A 17,571-nucleotide genomic window follows, 5' to 3' on the forward strand; every position below is an offset into this window, starting at 1 on the left:
TAATTTAGCTGTGGCACAAAGCAAGAAGACGACATTCTATCAATACCAACTATTACTAACATGGTATATAATATCTATGTATTATATAATTGAATTATTCTATAACTGCAATTATACTTCTTTGCATCAGAGATGATCTATGAAGGAAATAAAGAGATGTTCTTCCTAAGGAATTAATGGACATAAGAATAACAAAAAATTTAAAGAATGAATAGGCAAAATCGGGTAAGGTACAGGATTTACCTTTTTTTTAGTGATTTAAAACAACCATTTTTGTTCTGCTCCTATATTCTGTGAGTCAGAGATGCAGAGGGAACCCAGGAGTGATAACTTGTGTCTGCTCCATGTTTGGAGGTTCAGTTAGACAGACTCAAAGGCTAGGGGTGAGTGTCTGAATATGGCTTTGCTTTCCGGGTGATTCGGCAGAAAAAAAAAATTTACAGTTAGCTGCTCTCGTGCACTGGAGAGCTCAGGTCACATAAACGACCAGAACAAATGGCAGCAGCCAAGTGAAGATCAATAAAAAAATTAAGAGAAATCTCTGAAAGGATAATATAACCCGAATAACGAATAAGAGTTGACTTTTGTACAGGGCTTTAAGAACTTGGCTATTATATAAAGTGGTACGTTTATTTTTGATTTGGGAAGAACATTTACTACCTTAGGAACAATCACTTCACATATCAAGGTACATAGTTTAATATATTCCATATAGAAAAATCAGGGTATAGGAAACCAGAGTGAGAGTGAGTATATACTCTACTTTTTTGGAAACAGCCTGTATATAAGAACAACTACGATATTCATCTGGTTTGTCGAGGCATAGTTTCTATTTCTGTGGCTAAATAACCTCTAATTTTCAAATAAATCTGCCTGCAGCTACATGGCCACGTTTTTCTCCATCAATGGATAGCTGACTCATTGTGGTTCGCAAGCCTCAATTCCATATAAAAAAGAAATGGAAAAATACGCTGAGTTGTAAGCAATTAAAATGTGATCAAAACCTAACTATATGGTTTGATTAAAAAGGAAAATCCGTAGTGATTCATGTTTTCCTTTCTGCTCTTCACACAACAAAAGAGGTAGTACAGAGAAGCAATGAAAACGGAGTCGCCTTTTGCCCCTGGGATGTCTGAGTCGAACCTTCACCAGTGAAGTAATTAGTTCCAGATTTCTCACTTTTTCCCCCTGTGTCATACCAAAGTGGTTGCGGTCTTCCTTCAGAAACAATCCCTCTTCACTGAACCCTAGGCTTCTAAGAATCTTACTCTCTTTACTTGGTAAAAATGTTTGTAAGACTACATGGTAACACGGCCATTGTCCCTATTCAATTAGGATCTTGGATAGGATTGGAAACCAGCCTAATCATGAATTGCAGCAAATTCGCACAACCCCTGAAGTGGGGTGACTGTCCTCAGGCGTCAAAGACCTTGTCCGTTAATCTCTTCCTGCAAGGAGGTAAGACAGGGAGAAAAGGCTCCCCAGACATAAATGTGCCAACACTGTCGCAAAACTCCAACACTCACCCTCCTTTCTGGCCGTGATGAGACCCCAGAAGAAAGCACACCTACCGCTCTCAATCTATGAACAAATGCTGCATCGTTTGCCCAGAGACTCTCAAACCACAACCTTGAGCAGCTCCACGTTGGCCAACACAACCACCTGGCTATGCTACGCAGAGCACACCCCCAGAGGCTCAGGACTGGAGACAAACGAATGAGCGTCATCACAGCAAGTGGAACCGTTCACACAAATGAAGAACGTATACACCACTTCCAATCTGCTCATGACCTCTCTCATGCATGTCTTCGTGACGTGCAAACACAGGAACACCTAGTACACCCCGGACTGCAGTAAAGCAAACACTGGTGAGGTTCAGAGTATTTATAGACACACGTGCCAGGTCTCAGTGTGGCTCAGGAGCTACAGAAACGGGAAGCAAAGCTCCATCGGGAGCTTGGGGGTGGGACAAGTCAGCAAAGTGACTAAAGGTGGGAGCACAGGTTGGCACCGGGGACAGGAGAAGCACCAAGGAAAAGAGAACCGTTGCCACTGTTGAGACAGCCAGTAATCCCTCCCAGCCATCACAGGGGCGGGCAGGGAAAGAAAGGAGAGAGAGCCCTTACTGTAGCACGCGGGAGTGGCTGAGGTCCCTCAAATCTGAGTCTTCATAATGCGGAGTTATCATTCCCAGCCCGCTGTCGCTCAGCATGCGTTTCCGTAGGGCAGGGTTCCACCAGTCTGCCACTCTGGGGGGAAGAAGGGCACCAGGCATTTAGGCACTCAAACTCAAACTCAGCCACAGGATTCGCTCTGCTCTTCCTCAAGAGGATTCTCCTCTCAACAGGAGATGGGAGAGGCCTCTTGATTGGGTATTTACTAGTTACTTCTTCACATCTATTATTTCATTTTCTCAACCGTCTTGAACTATTCTGTATGTTTCTGCCCTCTTTACAGACGAGAAAATTGCATTTCAAGAATAAGGAATTTTAAATGTGACGTCAAGGAAGAAAAAATAGAGCCTGATGTAGAAATGCAAATTAGGAAAGAACAAAGCCCACCCTGTTTCACGGCTTTCCTGTCCTAGTTCATTTCCGGAGGGGCAACACTGATTCAAGTTCTGGTGGATTTTCAGGCTCCTTTGTTTTTGGAGGTAAGGCTAACAGAGAGGCCCAGCCGAGGACTAAGCCATTTCTTTCGGCCGTTATCTGACATTGAGAGAATGACTGAGAAGGCCAAGACTGGGGTGGGCATGGCAGAACTGGTTCACTCTACCAGACTGAAGACTGTGGCCTAGATCAGGACGGGTGGATGACAGGACACCGAGACTCTAGTGCCCACTGCTACTGCAGGAGGACCCAGCATCTCCTCACTTGCTTTCCCCACAGCTGACAGGCTGGATTTACAGTATAGGCACCGTGGAGATGGGCATCTCTAGCCCCTTGGGGGACACCCAGGGACGTGTATCTGATACCACTGGCTCTGGCTTCCTAACACAGCTGTACACCTGCCCTTTCCTGCCACTTCTGTCTTCCCTTGACTTGATACATCCCACTGGTATCAGCTGTCCCTGGCAGAGTGGACGATACTCAGAAATAACAGCAACGGTCAAATGAATTAGGGCAGGGGAGTAACTTGTCTGCTTATTAAGCATCTTGTGTGTGTGTGTGTGTGTGTGTGTGTGTGTGTGTGTGTGTACACAACATGCAAATGCTAGTTGAGTGCATGTGTGTGTGCTTTCCAGGGAAATTCTTATTTTAACTATTTGGCCTCCATGTACCAGCACGTTGTTGAAGTTCATTCTTTGCAAGGGCAGAGATTTTTCAAATTTTATTTCTGCTCTGTTGTTTCCTACGTGCTTACACTAGTTCTGGCACATAAAGAGCTCTATAAATAAATATTTTGGAATTGCTGAAGTACGCTAGAAATATTAACAATATCTTGGTGGTTCCATGCATGCACGTTAGCAATAAAACCTGTGACCGAATCTCAATTTTGCCATTTATTTTCTGTGCAATACTGGCAAAGTTACAAAAACCCTCTAAGCCTCAATTTTGTTATCTAAGGGTTTAGGATAATAATAGTACCAGATCTGCAGGGCATTGTGGCATGATGGTGATGATGACGATTATTTCAATAACATCATATTTAATGAGTGTCTACCAAGTTTCAAGAACCATCCTCAATACTTCACATGTATCAACTTATTTAATTTTCAAACAATTCTATGAGCAGGTTTTATTTCCATTTTACACATCAGGAAATAAGCACAGAGTCCTTCTGATGATTAGGTCACTAGAAAGTGGTGGTAGGGATTTAAGAAAGGCATTGAGGACAGCATGTGGCTCATAGTAAGTGCCTGATGCATCATAGCTATTGTTATACAATCGATAGGTCTCAGGCTGCCTGGATATAGCCCAAAAAAGGGGGGAGGAGGAAGAGGCGGAGGAGAAAAATAACCGTCAAACCACCTGCGCCCATTTTCAGTTGGATCATACAAGCATTATAGATGTACGCACACAAATGCAAACACTAGTATTTCATAGTTTGGTAAAAAGTGTGCATGTGGTGAATAAAGAAGGCTCAAATGTGGTGCAAATTGTGGTGGGGAAGGGTAGTTCTACACACCTATGCATAATACAGACCAGCCATGGAACACTCTAATGAAACCCAACAAGAAAACCTCTATTTTAAAATAGGTTGAGGTCATTAGACATGTCAAGTGCAAAGCGAAGTCAGACATGGATGCCACCCTGTGGCCAGCCTCCCCTCACCACCACATCGCCAAAGAAGCAGCACACTCACCCTGAGGCTTGCTCTACCACCAGGTCGGGCATTCCGGGAGGTGTCCCTGCCTGCTGTGACAATACCATATCGGGGTCCAGAATAAAAATCTCATCTTGGGAAATCTCCATCACAAAGTGCAAATGTTCCTTAAGCAAGAAAAAAGAAGTCTGTCAGATGATGGACAGGACACTCAAACCTGTCATCCGATAAGTAACAGAACAAAGCATTCTTGGTCATGAGGATATAATGGAAGTCTATGACATATCAAACAACCACACTGTGTTTTCAGAGGTCCAATCAGTGGACATCCGTCCCTGAAGCAACACTGTAGCAAGAGGCTGGTGAGGGGAAAAGCTGAATCCCTCTTGGTTTGGGGTTCCTACTTGACCAGGATCCTGTCAGGTACCACCAAGGATGGTCTTGCCTCTTCTTCCCAAATATCATCAAAGAAGCAACACCCCACATGCAGCTTGGTCCAGCATGAGTTGTGCAATAAGCTGAACCTGGATCCCCAGGACCTGGCCAAAGCCAAGTGGCATGATTAACAACTGATTGTATCACTGGATTCCATGCTGCATTTTCTTCTCCTTCTTTTATTTTTTCAGGAGAATTTGGACAGTGGGAACACTTATTACCATTGGGCCCAAGCATTTTTTTGTCTCATTATGGAACTCTGGGAATTGATGAGCTGCAAGTAGGTAGCATGAACATACACTTGAGGTGTCAAGCTTGCTAACTAAAATAAATTTAAAATGCCATAAAATTGGGCTAGGAAGTAGTAAAAGTAGCTGTGTGAGAGAAAATTTGGAGTTCAGGCTGGTGATAATATCTACAAGCCTAGTTATTTTCTGTACTCATTCGCAAGGTCAAGCAACATCATCTTGAGTCCACAAATCACAAAACGTGTGAAGACAAATAAAAAGCTCATAGCTCAGTCCATGAGTACCATTCCAGGATTTGTAAATGTTTTAGTGTTTACATTATAAAAAATTCTAAGATTAGCCACCAGTAAAGTATATTTATGTGGGAGTTTTTCGCTTTCACAGATAGGCTCAAGAAAGCTTACCTGAGATCTGTCTATTCGGTAAAAGCGATCAGCAGAAGTTGCTAGGAAAAAAAAAAAAATGTACACAGCATTCAGAGTCCTGTGACCTGGCATCAGATGTACAACCTTCTCTGCCATTATGCCACTCAAAAGCTTTATATTCCAACCATGCCGGACCACCAGCCAGTTCCTAAATCTATTTAGAAAAACAGGATTTCCACGTCTCTACTACTGCTATGCCCTTCCCCCGTTCCGTCTCCTCCCCTCTTCCCCCACCGCTAATCTTACTTGTCTCTTAAGGACCAACTTATGTGCTGCCTCCTCTGTGAAACATTCCTCAATCCCATCCTCCCTACCCCAGACAGAATTCTTTGTTCCTGCCTTTATGCATATTTACATTGTGTTTATACTTCTTACAGAAACTACCTTCACAAATAACTATGAGATATCTGCCTCTTTAAAGGTCTGTGTTTCATTGACTTTTTTATGTCTCCAGACATTAGCACAAGACCTTAAACAGAGCTGAGACTCGGTACGTATTTATTAAGTAAATGAAGTTAGGAGGGAAAAAATGTTCAGTAGCCAGACTTTCCAAGGAAGCGGTTCTCATTTTGAAAAAAATCTTGAAGATGCTGAGCCAGGGACCACATCTGGTATTAAAGGATTCATTTCACTTCAAGACCGAGTCCCCTAAGCCATGTCTAAAGAAAGCCAAAACAGTAAAAATAATTATTTAACCATTCCTAAAAGGGACTGGGCTGCATCTGTGGTTTGAGGGAAAAACTTGCAAACTTTGGGTTTCTAGAAACTATTCTGATTATTCTTAATACTCCAAAGAATTATGTTCCTCCTCACCTAAATCTATCTAACAGATTCTATATATTATAAATAGATTTTCTGCAAAGTACAGAGTACTCAAGGGAATAACTCAAAATGCAAATAACCATTCAAAATCATAAATATTTAATGAGTAGCTTCTCTCCAAAGGAAATGAGCTAAGAAACAAGATAATCATGGTTGCTGCCCCCTAAAAGCAACAGGGGAGTAAAATCTATCTGAGAAGGACTTGCTTTACTTTGTTCTTTGTAACCATGAATGCGATCACTTTTTAAAGGATTTTTATCTATGGAATTTAACTAATATCTGGGTTAACACTACCACCCACACTTGTAATTTCATCTAAGAATGTATATGGAATAGACTGGATATAGAACAATTCACAGACATTTTCAAAATTTTCTCAAATATAAGTTGTTTGTAGATTCAGGAAAAACAAATGATTGTGCTTCTCATCACAAGGGAATAAAGGAGCTGGAGGAGAAGTAGTAGAAATTATCTTCAGAGGCAGCTGACAAGCTATTAATGAAAACCTATGTCATGCTTCACACGGGTTAGATCACTCACACATCCTGTCACACTCTTGTCCACATTTATATCCTCTCTGATGCATATACAGATCTACTAAAGAAATGTCTACAGTGAAAAACACATGTCTACACAGACAAGAGAGATACTGGGTAGTAGATACGCTGTAAGCAGGAAGTGTACTGTTATACGGGTAACTGGATAGAAAAGCACGGTTAAGCAGCATCTAGGGAGTAAGTGATGCTTGCGATGTAAAATGGACCCATTAACTGATCGGTAAATAACAAAAATAATATGCATTCAATAGGTCATGCTCAGAGGCACAGATCTGAATGCAACAGAGAATTTCTACATTTTTGTAAAAATGTATACATCTTACTGAAATGATGGCTAATGAAAATATATGGAAGTTCCACCATAAGCAAACAACAGAGGAATTAGTACCTATGTACTGGATCCATCTACTGGTCTGAATTTAAGATAAGCATTCAACATGTTTTTGGAAAAAGGCGGCGGGGGGGGGGGGGGGGGCGGCCACTGAGAGGGAAATGTCATGCTGTGAAGTTCAGCCCAAGCTCACCAATTTTCTTTGAGAAAAATGACTTCAGGAAAGTGTGTGGCAACACATCGTTTGGGATGCAAATGCCAACCCTGTAGGGCCACGTGAAGGTTTTCTGAATAATCCCTTGGAAAACTAGGGTCCAGCCACTCCATCTATCAACGCATTGTCCTGCTGCTTCCACCATCCCACCACTCCATGAAATATAGAAACACTCACCATCTAGAAAGCACCACCGCGGGGAAAGTCTCTGGGCTGAGAGCGCCCTGGGAAAGGAGGTTTCGTGGTCCTGGAAAGAGACACATATATCCTCCTGACTCCATATGAATAACCTGAGGGATTTAACCACTGTATCATATCAACTACTTGTAGGAGTGAGCATCCTGTCTTAAACCAAATACTGGTGAGAGACCAAATCATATTTTTACTAGAAAGAGAGGCTCTGCTTTGAAATAAATTACTTCAATAGAACCTTTAAAACAACTCTCACATTAAACATCCAGGAAGGGGCGCCTGGGTGGCTCAGTCGGTTAAGCATCCGACTTCAGCTCAGGTCATGATCTCACGGTTCGTGGGTTCGAGCCCCGCGTCAGGCTCTGTGCTAGCAGCTCGGAGCCTGGAGCCTGCTTCCGATTCTGTGTGTGTCTCTCTCTCTGCCTCTCCCCCACTCGTGTTCTGTCTCTGTCTCTCTCTCAAAAATAAAGTAAATGTCAAAACCATTTTAAAAATCACGCAAGAAGTTTTCAACTGTTCTGTTAAGCATCCGTAAGTGATATGACTGGGGACATTTACCTCCTTTAGGGAATTTCCTTCCCTTTGTGAAACTGAGGAACTAGCGGCAGCTGGCTGCCATTTACACTTGGGTTACGCATGTAACAAAATGGGGAAGAATTGAGCCTCATCTCCTGGTGAGAATGGACTTCTAGCATCTAAGAAACACAAGAGGCCATCCATATGCAGTATTGAATCTCCTTGTAACTAGAGTAGCATCTGTTACACAGGACAATTTGTCTGCATGAAAGCAAAGAAAATCAATGCATATGTTGAGGCCATTATTACCTCAGCCTTATCCCACTGAACCTGACTGCAGAGTAGTGGACAAGGAGGAAAAAAGTTTTACCAGGCTGGCTGATGACAATATGATCTGTCCAACACTGACTTAGCCAACGACATACTCATCCACCTTGGCATTCTCCAGCTTTCTCGCTTTCTCAGATGCCTGGTCCTCCCTCCCTCTCAGGTGTGATCTCAAGGCCATCTGAGAACCATATTCTTCCCTCTAGGCTTAGACAAAAAGATTTGTTTCCTGTTCAAAGCTAACCACTTCATCTACTCTCCAGATTACCTTCTTCTTTCCTTTCGAACTTAGTTCTGTATTCTTAATGAAACCCTCTCCGCTACCCAGAAATTCACTAACTTTTCTGCTTTCAATGGTTCCCCCTCTCCAAAACAAATTCCCTTAAATGACCCTGTTATAGCTTTTGAAAATTCATCTTTCCTTCCTTGCCCTGCCAAACTCCTGACTCATGCTTTTAGTAATTCCTGCCTCCAGCTACCTCTTAACCATTTTGGCCCAATCTCTAGAAGGCTAGCTTCTGATGAGACATTCTTTGAAAGCTGCCCTTCACCAGGAGGGATCACCAGGACTAGCATCCTTCCTCACCAAGAGATCACCAGGGCCAGCATCCTTCCTGATTTAATACCACTGTCAGTTCCCAAGCTTCTGAATATCTCTGAAGCTTTTATTTCTTACAAGGAATTAAGGCCACATCACAGAGGAACAGACTAGGGAACTGGCAGATTGAAAGCAGAAGGGATTATCTCTTTATGATTCCAAACTTTCAAACACTAAAAATCTTCCCTAAGAGAAACTCTTGTCAATGATAATTTAAAAATAAAAAGCACATTCTAGTTTACAATACATGATTTGGAGCATTCTATCCCTGGCTCATCATGAAATTGAAATCACTGACAGAAATAGGACAAATGAGGAGGGAGGCTAGATCTCTGTGGAGAAGGCATTGGGAGTTTGACCCACATTAGGATTTGAGATGCTCCAATATAGGGAGCATCCCTGGGGTGCAGCTGGGTGTGGATGATCTGGTGTGCACTGAGCGGGGCAGGAGAAGGAAATGGGGATAATGTAAGATGGACAATAAGAGAACCAATCGGAGGTTGCACTGATTTCCTTGGGGTTTTGACCAACAGTCCCTGAGGCCTCACTTGATCCTCAGGCAAAGCCTATGCTTGGATCAGCGGTTCTCAAAGTGTGAACTGTGGAACAGCAGCAGCCACTGGAAACTTGTTAGAAATACAAATTCCCTGGCACCACCTAGAGTTACAGAAATTCTGGGAGTGGAAGACAGCAATCTTTCAGGTGAAAGTGATATACATTAAAGGTTTAAAAGCACAGGCCTAACAAGAGGGATCCATTTTATTATTAGAAGTCTTGGGTATATGGAATTTTTAATATGAGTGGATTCTGCAAGTTAAATTAATAACTTGATAAAGAAAACATTGGTCTCAGGTGTAATACCAAAATTTATATGTATGTAAATAGAATTGATACAGCTATAAATATATATCGATATGGATATATATGGAGCTGTGGATACAGAGATATTTATCTCTTTTCTGAACTGGCTTTGCTGATTGCCCCAAATGAAATCTTGACACGTGCTCAGTACCTATTTGTACGAGAATTGTGTGTATCATTTTGAGAATTACATTTTGACACATGTGATATATTGCTTGACAGAAACTTAACGTTCTTAATATATTTTTATAGAACATGTAAGGTTACCAACATGTCAGTTTGGTGTGACATGTAATGAGCCAAGAAATTTAAATGTGGCTTGAAATATTTAGTGACAACTATGAAAGCTACTAGGCAAAGATATTAAACAGAAGCATGGCTGTTTTTGCTAGAGATAAACATGGCTTAGACACCAAGGACAGTTTCTGAAACTGGATGTCAAATGTGCTTGCTACAGGGAGAGCAACACACACACACACACACACACACACACACACACACAATCACATTTCCCTCGGGAAAAATGTACTCTGAAAGAACACAGAAATGCTGGATTTATCATTTTAAAAACCTAAAGATGGATAGTGTTATTGCTGGAGTATTCCAATTGGAGAATATTGTATATTATTTAGTCTAGGTTACTAAAATGCAGACTGATATATTGCCTCAGCCACGTGACCAGCTTCCCACACGCAGGTGAAGCAATATTGGTATAGCTGTGCACCTTTTTAGGTAGGAACGTCTGTGTCTTGGGAGTTTTATACAGGTGCTTAACTATTTATTTTATGTATTTTCTGTTCATTTCTTTTCTCTATGCCTTGATTCACAAGCATTTGCTACAACTCAAATCCCTTAAGGAAGTGCCATTTAAAGAGAATGTTACCAGTTTGCCCTGTGAAAACACATTGGCTGCCAGAGGATAGAGATCTTTCAAATATTTTAAATAGGTTCAAATGGCTCTTCAAGTAAATTCAACAATCCTTAACTCCCTGAAATTTTATGCTAAATTCAGTGTGTCTGTGTGTATGTGCATTTTTCACTGCTTTCTACAGATTATCAGAGTGACCTGGAATCCCAAAATCTCACGGAAAAAAATGTCATTGAACAATAATTGGATACTTTCCTGGTCACCTGCATATTAAACAGCAGCCTTTCTTAGAAGGTGGTTAGAGGAGTGCAGGAAAGCCCTAACTTCTCTGACATAGCTCCCCTGAACTAGGTTTGCATCCTCTCCCTCCTTTTGTAAAGCTCTTTCAACCTTGTTCGAAAAAAAAAATCGTGAGCTCTTAAAGAGACGATTATTAATATAATGAGGTCCTATGTTAAAAGGCATTTGAATTCCAAAGTAAAAATGCAATTACTATCTACCTCATTCTGGGAAGGATTTATAATGCAATGCAATTAAACTCTTATTTCAAAATTTAACATGTCAAAAAGATACATAAAAGCCATCAAGTCTCAACAAAAATTTCCCCTTGGATCTAATGTAGTCCACATGTATAGATACATACAGATGAAAGGTCTCACTTGCATCACAACCCTAAAAGTTGGAAATTACTTGAAATCAGTGTTAAAATGATGTTTTGATGTGGCAGATTGAACAAAATTAAAGCACACCCACAAAATATACCAATAATCTATAAAATAAGGTACAAAGAAATCTAGCCACTCAACACAACTGAGCGCTAGGACATCTAAACGACCGGAGGGAAAACGGGAGGTAAAGAGCAGGCTAGGGACAGGAAATCTGGTGGTGGCTGAGGTTGTTGTATTCCACTTGAGTTGAAAAACTGAGCAAAAAGCTACTTTTAGTGAGAAGTCTGCTTTGGGAAACTGATCTTGTGTGTACGTATGTGTTCTGATACGAGTTTATTTGTGGACACTGAAATTTAATTTATGTTCATTTGTATGAATCATGAAATATTCCTTCGGGTTTTTCCAGGCATTTAAATGTCTAAAAGCCATTCTTAATTCACAGGCTACAAAAGAAAAACAGGCAGCAGGCTGGATTTGGTACTTGAGGGGTAGTTTTTCAGACCTGGGGTTGCCATCATTACAAGACTGTTTGTTGTGTGATTACATTACATTTAGATTTAATGGAAATTGTCTTCCCCAACAGGTCCATTTTTAGCTGACCTTGTGAATTATGTCAATTATGTCAAAATTTTGTAAGTGGAACTCAGGAGGGAGAGGTACCTTGGGTAAGGAAACTCCTTATGTTGAATCTCATCCATAGACTACCAGGGATTTTTCACTGGCCACCCTTGAGTAATAAAATCCTAAAGACAGCAGTAAAGATAATCACACTATAAATTCTTAATATCGAAAAGTTAAGTCAACAGGCATAGTGGTGGGGTGGAAAACTCATTTTTGTAGGATGACATCATCAGACTAAGAAATGAGACAACGAAAGTGTTTCTGCCCTTGAGGTGTTTAGGAAAGGTAGATGTATGATTGAGAAGCAATTAATAGTACAATCAATGGCCCAGGATCCAGCCTCAAATAGCAAGCCCAGAGGCAGTAGAATTCTGGTGGCCAAGAGCACCAGCCTGTGCACATGACAATCCTGGACTTTACCACCTACTAACTATGAGATTTCCTATCTATTCTGTACCTTAGATACCTCATTTGTAAAATGGCTACCCAAGTATATACTGTAAAGAGTTCTAAGAAACAGATGAAAGGATATGTAAAATGCTTAACCCACTGGCCGGCACATGTTGATAGGCTGATATTATTATGCTACAGAAGTAATATTGGGGCAGCTGGGACTTTTTTTTTTTTTTTAACCTAAACACCATTCTGACCTTTAATCACCTTTGGGGCTCATGGAACACAAACCACATCTCAGACCAGATCATTCAGATGATGCTACACCAGCACAAAATTGTTTTATCCATAAATGTATTTGTGCTCGGAATGTGGATTTTCAAGAACAGAAATCGAACAGATATGTATGAGAAGACACGCAAAAAAGAACGACATCGGGGCGCCTGGGTGGCTCAGTCGGTTAAGCGTCCGACTTCGGCTCAGGTCACGATCTCGTGGTCCGTGAGTTCGAGCCCCGCGTCAGGCTCTGGGCTGATGGCTCAGAGCCTGGAGCCTGCTTCCGGTTCTGTGTCTCCCTCTCTCTCTGCCCCTCCCCCGTTCATGCTCTGTCTCTCTCTGTCTCAAAAATAAATAAACGTTAAAAAAAAAAAATTTTTAAAAAAAAGAACGACATCAAACGGGGGCTGAAATCATGCTATTTTGGTTTGCTGCTTGCATGGCTTTTATTTATCAGCGACCCAGCACCTCTTTTCACAGTATTAGAAGCTATAAATTGTCTTAAATACACAGTATCGTCTTTAACCCTGAATGTCTCCTGTCACCAACAGCAATATTTTTCAGAACACTTCTCTTTACCGCCCTTTCCCCACTCAATAGTAACTGTGTCTGATATTCACTTAGTTTCACCAAAATTGTTATCTTTTCATTCACTGATTTGGACTGTCAGGGGTCACACGGCTCTATATTACTCTTACCCTTTTGATTACTCTTATCCCTATTTGATTTTTTCAGTTTTTATTTATTAAAGCGAATGAAGTGCAAGGCATGTGATGTGAGGGCCACAAAGATGAACAAAGCATGGATTGTGTCTCCCGAGGGTGACCACTGCCCTGAGAAGCAGCCTGGATGCCCCCAAGTCACCTTCTCATTTCAGTTTTTGGAGTAGCTATATGTCTGCATTGCCAGATTCCAACACCTTTTTTTTTTTCAAGACACGGCTATTTTAATTGTGATTTTATTTCCTAGATACTGTCAAAAGCCACCGATTTTGGGAAGCGGATTTTGAGTCGGCTGCCCAAAGAACAGGAGCCTGGTAATAAAGATCGCAGAAGATATTAACAGGGAAAGCAAATGGAAGGCTCAGCTCACATTTGAGAAGGCCCTTTCCTTTCAGGTCTGAAATGTGGGGCTAACAGTCTTTGGTCCTAGGTAGCCATACGCTGACATACAGCGAAGATGTGCTGAGAGGCACAGTCCCGAATCATACGGGCCACTCACATGGGGCCATGATGTCAAACAGAGCAGAATGTTGTTGGCTCTTGATGTCCTTCAATCCTTCCTGCTACTTGAAGCCCTCCACCTACTGCCCCTGCCCTGACTCATCGCCCGTCGTCTGTCACTAAAGGATATGAAACAATAATCTCAACCGTCAACTACTCAGTGAGTAACCATTTGGTGACTGGTAAACTTTCCTTCCTTTCCTCCTTTTACAGTATGTTCTTTTTTCACTTTGGAGAGTTTTACATCAACATAACTCTACTTCTGTATTCCTTGGTGGCTCTGTACTGAATAAAACCTAGACCACCAATCTTTTTATGTTGTTGTATCTACTTAATAGTCTATATTTGGAAACATTTCCCCTTAGAAGTATATATGTATGGGAGAGATTATATCAAATTCACAGAACCATCCTCTTGGTTTTAGGGTTCCCTGGCCACTTCCACAGAGTTCATTTAGGAATATTAGGCTACTGTCGCATTCGGTATGCTGATTTTAAGCCATGTTCTTGGGGCACGTCCAGGGTGTCATTAAGAAGGCTGTATGATCTAGCCCCTGTCCACTTCTCCTAGCATCTAGCCCCACTACTCTCTTTTTTTTTTAATTTTTTAAATGTTTATTTATGTTTGAGAGAGAGAGACAGAACGTGAGCGGGGGAGGGCAGAGAGAGAGGGAGACACAGAATCCGAAACAGGCTCCAGGCTCTGGGCTGTCAGCACAGAGCCTGACACAGGGCTCAAGCTCATGAACCGTGAGATCATGATCTGAGACAAAGTCAGAGCCTTAACCAACTTAGCCACCCAGACGCCCCTATCCCCACTACTCTTCCTGAACTTTCTCTCCATTACCTAAAAGTGAGCTGTAAATGAGCGGTAGCTCTGAGAGTTTAAGTAAACTCTCAGAATTACCCAGCTATTTAGTGGTGCGATTCAAACACAGGCCTCTTGTACTTCAAAGCTCATGGTCTTATATACTTAGTTTTATGGCTTCTAGAGGAATTACTGGGGGTTTTGAGGGGTGGGTGGAATTTATGCAGGTCAAGTTTGAGAGAAGTTGTTTTTTGACTCAGCTCAAGCAAAAACATGAAGAAATTTGAAATGATCAAATGGCATTGAAGGATTTTTCATAGTTTCAGCCTTCCTTAACTGTCAAACTAATCTGTATTTCTTATCAGAGTTCACTGCCTGGTAACTCAGAATTCTTCCTCTCTCAAATTCTCTGGTCACATTGTTTGAGCACTTTCCATCCCCACATTTCCATGTGCTTAAGAATCCCACCTAAATATGGCAATCAATGAGTACAGTGAACCACAATCCAGAGAGGAGAAACTGAAACAAAATTCATGTAAGTGACATTATGATTACATAGTGTAAGAGAAGTTTGCTGTAAGAGTTACCTGGTTGCAATTCTCAACTCCATAGGAATGACCAATATTAACAGATTGTTTAGCATGTGACGTGATTATCACTTCTGTTACAACTTTATTTTCAAATCTGCACAACTATGCTTACTGCAATTTTGTTTAGAAAAACAATGGCAAAAACTGTATATAACCTAAATTTCTATCCAGAGAGACAGTGTTAATACATACCATGGAATAGAGTAGTAGTTTTAAAAACTGAGTTAGAGCTTCATTTATTAGCAAAGCATAATCTCCACGGTATATTACTATTAAAAATAAGTACAAAGAAGGCAAATCCATTTTTATCAAAAAGAGAAAAACCAAATATGTATCCAGGTATGCCTGTGTTTGTACAAACTTGCAGAAAGGTACCAAAAGGTGCACACTAGAAAGGTGTAGTCCTAAGGTCTACTTTGAGTGGAGATTTAAAAACCAAAGAGAAGTCTAGAATTATACATAATCGGAAAATTAAGATAAGCCAAGATCATAAAATCTGTCAGACTTCACTACTTAAGTAGCTAATGGAAGTCAAAGAGGAATACCTTGAGGACATTAGTATCAAAGACCAATGCCTATGTGGATGGATTAAAATTGGAGCAGGAATAAAGAGATGATTATTGACAAATAATTCACAGTAACTTAAAGCCAGGGTCCATAAACTTCTTCCTACACGGACGTTCTGCACTACTGATGGACCACATTCGTGACTAGGTGACCACAATTCAGATAATTCCTACATCTTGTCTATCTACATCCCTTTCTCTCCTACTCAAAAAAAAAAAAAAAAAAAAAGAAAAAAAGGAGAGAGAATCGAAATACAAGTGATAGTATGGAGGTAATATTGAATTTGAAATAATTTTGTTTGAAATTAACTGGTATTGCTAACACGTTGCGGGGGATGTACCTCATATCACGTCAACAGCTCACCGTATCCTCACACTGGGCCTGGCACACAGGTAGAGCAGGTGGCCCTGGCATTAGGGAATCCTGGATTTAGGGGCGGCAGGAGGGTGACCAACGGTGCAGTGCAGACTATAAGTCAGACTGGAGCTGGAAAGGGGAAGTGAGAAAAACAAAACAGCCCCTCACAGGAGGGCGAATATTGGCCCCAAGGGCAGACCTGGGCTTCATGGACCCTCTAGGGTGAACACGGCAACATCCACGTCACTAAACAAGAGTGGCCGGGAAGATGTTGGCTTTGTGAATGCTGCGCACGAAAATAAATGTAAAGAGACTCAATTTCTGATAGAAGCAAGAACGAGCTTAAAAACATGCACCTTTCGAAAGCAATCTGGCTGTAGACAGTTAAGAAACGCAATTGTGTGAATGTAGCAACACTGCACGGGAGATTCACATGATGAACCTGACAATGCCACCGATGCTTCTGGTGCTAATTCAGGGCTTCTAGTCTCTTCAGTCCTCTCAAACGACATCATCAAATCTTCGATTCATCAAAGAGATAAGATACTTGCTCATTTTATGTTCTGGTATTTTCTTCATATAAATGGTGTGACGTAGAGGAATACGACTGTCCTTATCTTGTAACGCAGGCTGCATCATGTAGCCCTGGACATCCCACGCTCCTCTCTGTTTTAAGTGTAATAATCTCCTAAAATTGCATGCTCCTTCAATGAATAATATTAACAGATTCATTTCAAAACAATCCCTGATAATATGAATTTTTTAAATGTATGCTAATGGCATACATTAGCATGTATGTATGCTAAATGTATGTATGCTAAATGTATGTATGCTAATGGCAAACCAGTTTCTCATGCTAAAAATACAGCCACGTGCACAAAAGTAAACCTGTTATTTCTCATACATATATATTTTTGAAAGTCAACTGGCATCAATTACATGTAATTGATAAGGAAATTATCTGAACCGCTATTTGGCACGCATATGGCAAACTTGCCCTTAATTTACATTCAATGACTCATAGCTGATGCGCGCATAATTTAATGAAGGCACAGCAGCCCCGTTACACACTCCAGTAGTTAATTCAATTAAGCAGTATTCACCTAGCATTTAACTATACTTTCCCTGTGAAGGAATGTTTTTTTCCTTTCATACAACTCAGGGAAGATGGAAGAGGCAAAGAGGCAAACCAGAAGTCCCTTTGGGCTGGGAATCCTTGCTTTATTCAATAATGTCCAGTCAATAACCACTTTACTTTTACATTGATCATCTTCCGGCCCAACCCATCTATTCATTTTTTTTTCTCCATTCATCACCAAGTTGTATAAACATCTCTCTTCATCCTCGGTGAACAGATCCATGAGGGATTACAAACACATGTTTAAACATCTCCATCCAACTATAATCCC

General features: G+C 41.1%; 1 protein-coding gene across 7 annotated transcripts in view; it reads right to left on the reverse strand.

Annotated features, from left to right (window-relative positions):
- Nucleotides 1-17,571, reverse strand: part of DGKI (diacylglycerol kinase iota) — a 447,606-nt gene that overhangs the window by 85,220 nt on the left and 344,815 nt on the right. For all 7 annotated transcript variants that reach the window (XM_078438897.1, XM_078438893.1, XM_078438899.1 and 4 more), the window contains 4 exons: nucleotides 7,476-7,545; nucleotides 5,354-5,394; nucleotides 4,306-4,433; nucleotides 2,127-2,249 (listed from right to left, as the gene is read on the reverse strand). In XM_078438897.1, the coding sequence (XP_078295023.1) occupies nucleotides 2,127-2,249; nucleotides 4,306-4,433; nucleotides 5,354-5,394; nucleotides 7,476-7,545 (362 nt within the window). The remainder of the gene's footprint in view (nucleotides 1-2,126; nucleotides 2,250-4,305; nucleotides 4,434-5,353; nucleotides 5,395-7,475; nucleotides 7,546-17,571) is intronic.

The sequence above is a fragment of the Panthera onca genome, chromosome A2 (assembly GCF_046562875.1).
Source record: "Panthera onca isolate mPanOnc1 chromosome A2, mPanOnc1 haplotype 2, whole genome shotgun sequence".
Lineage (NCBI taxonomy): Eukaryota > Metazoa > Chordata > Mammalia > Carnivora > Felidae > Panthera > Panthera onca.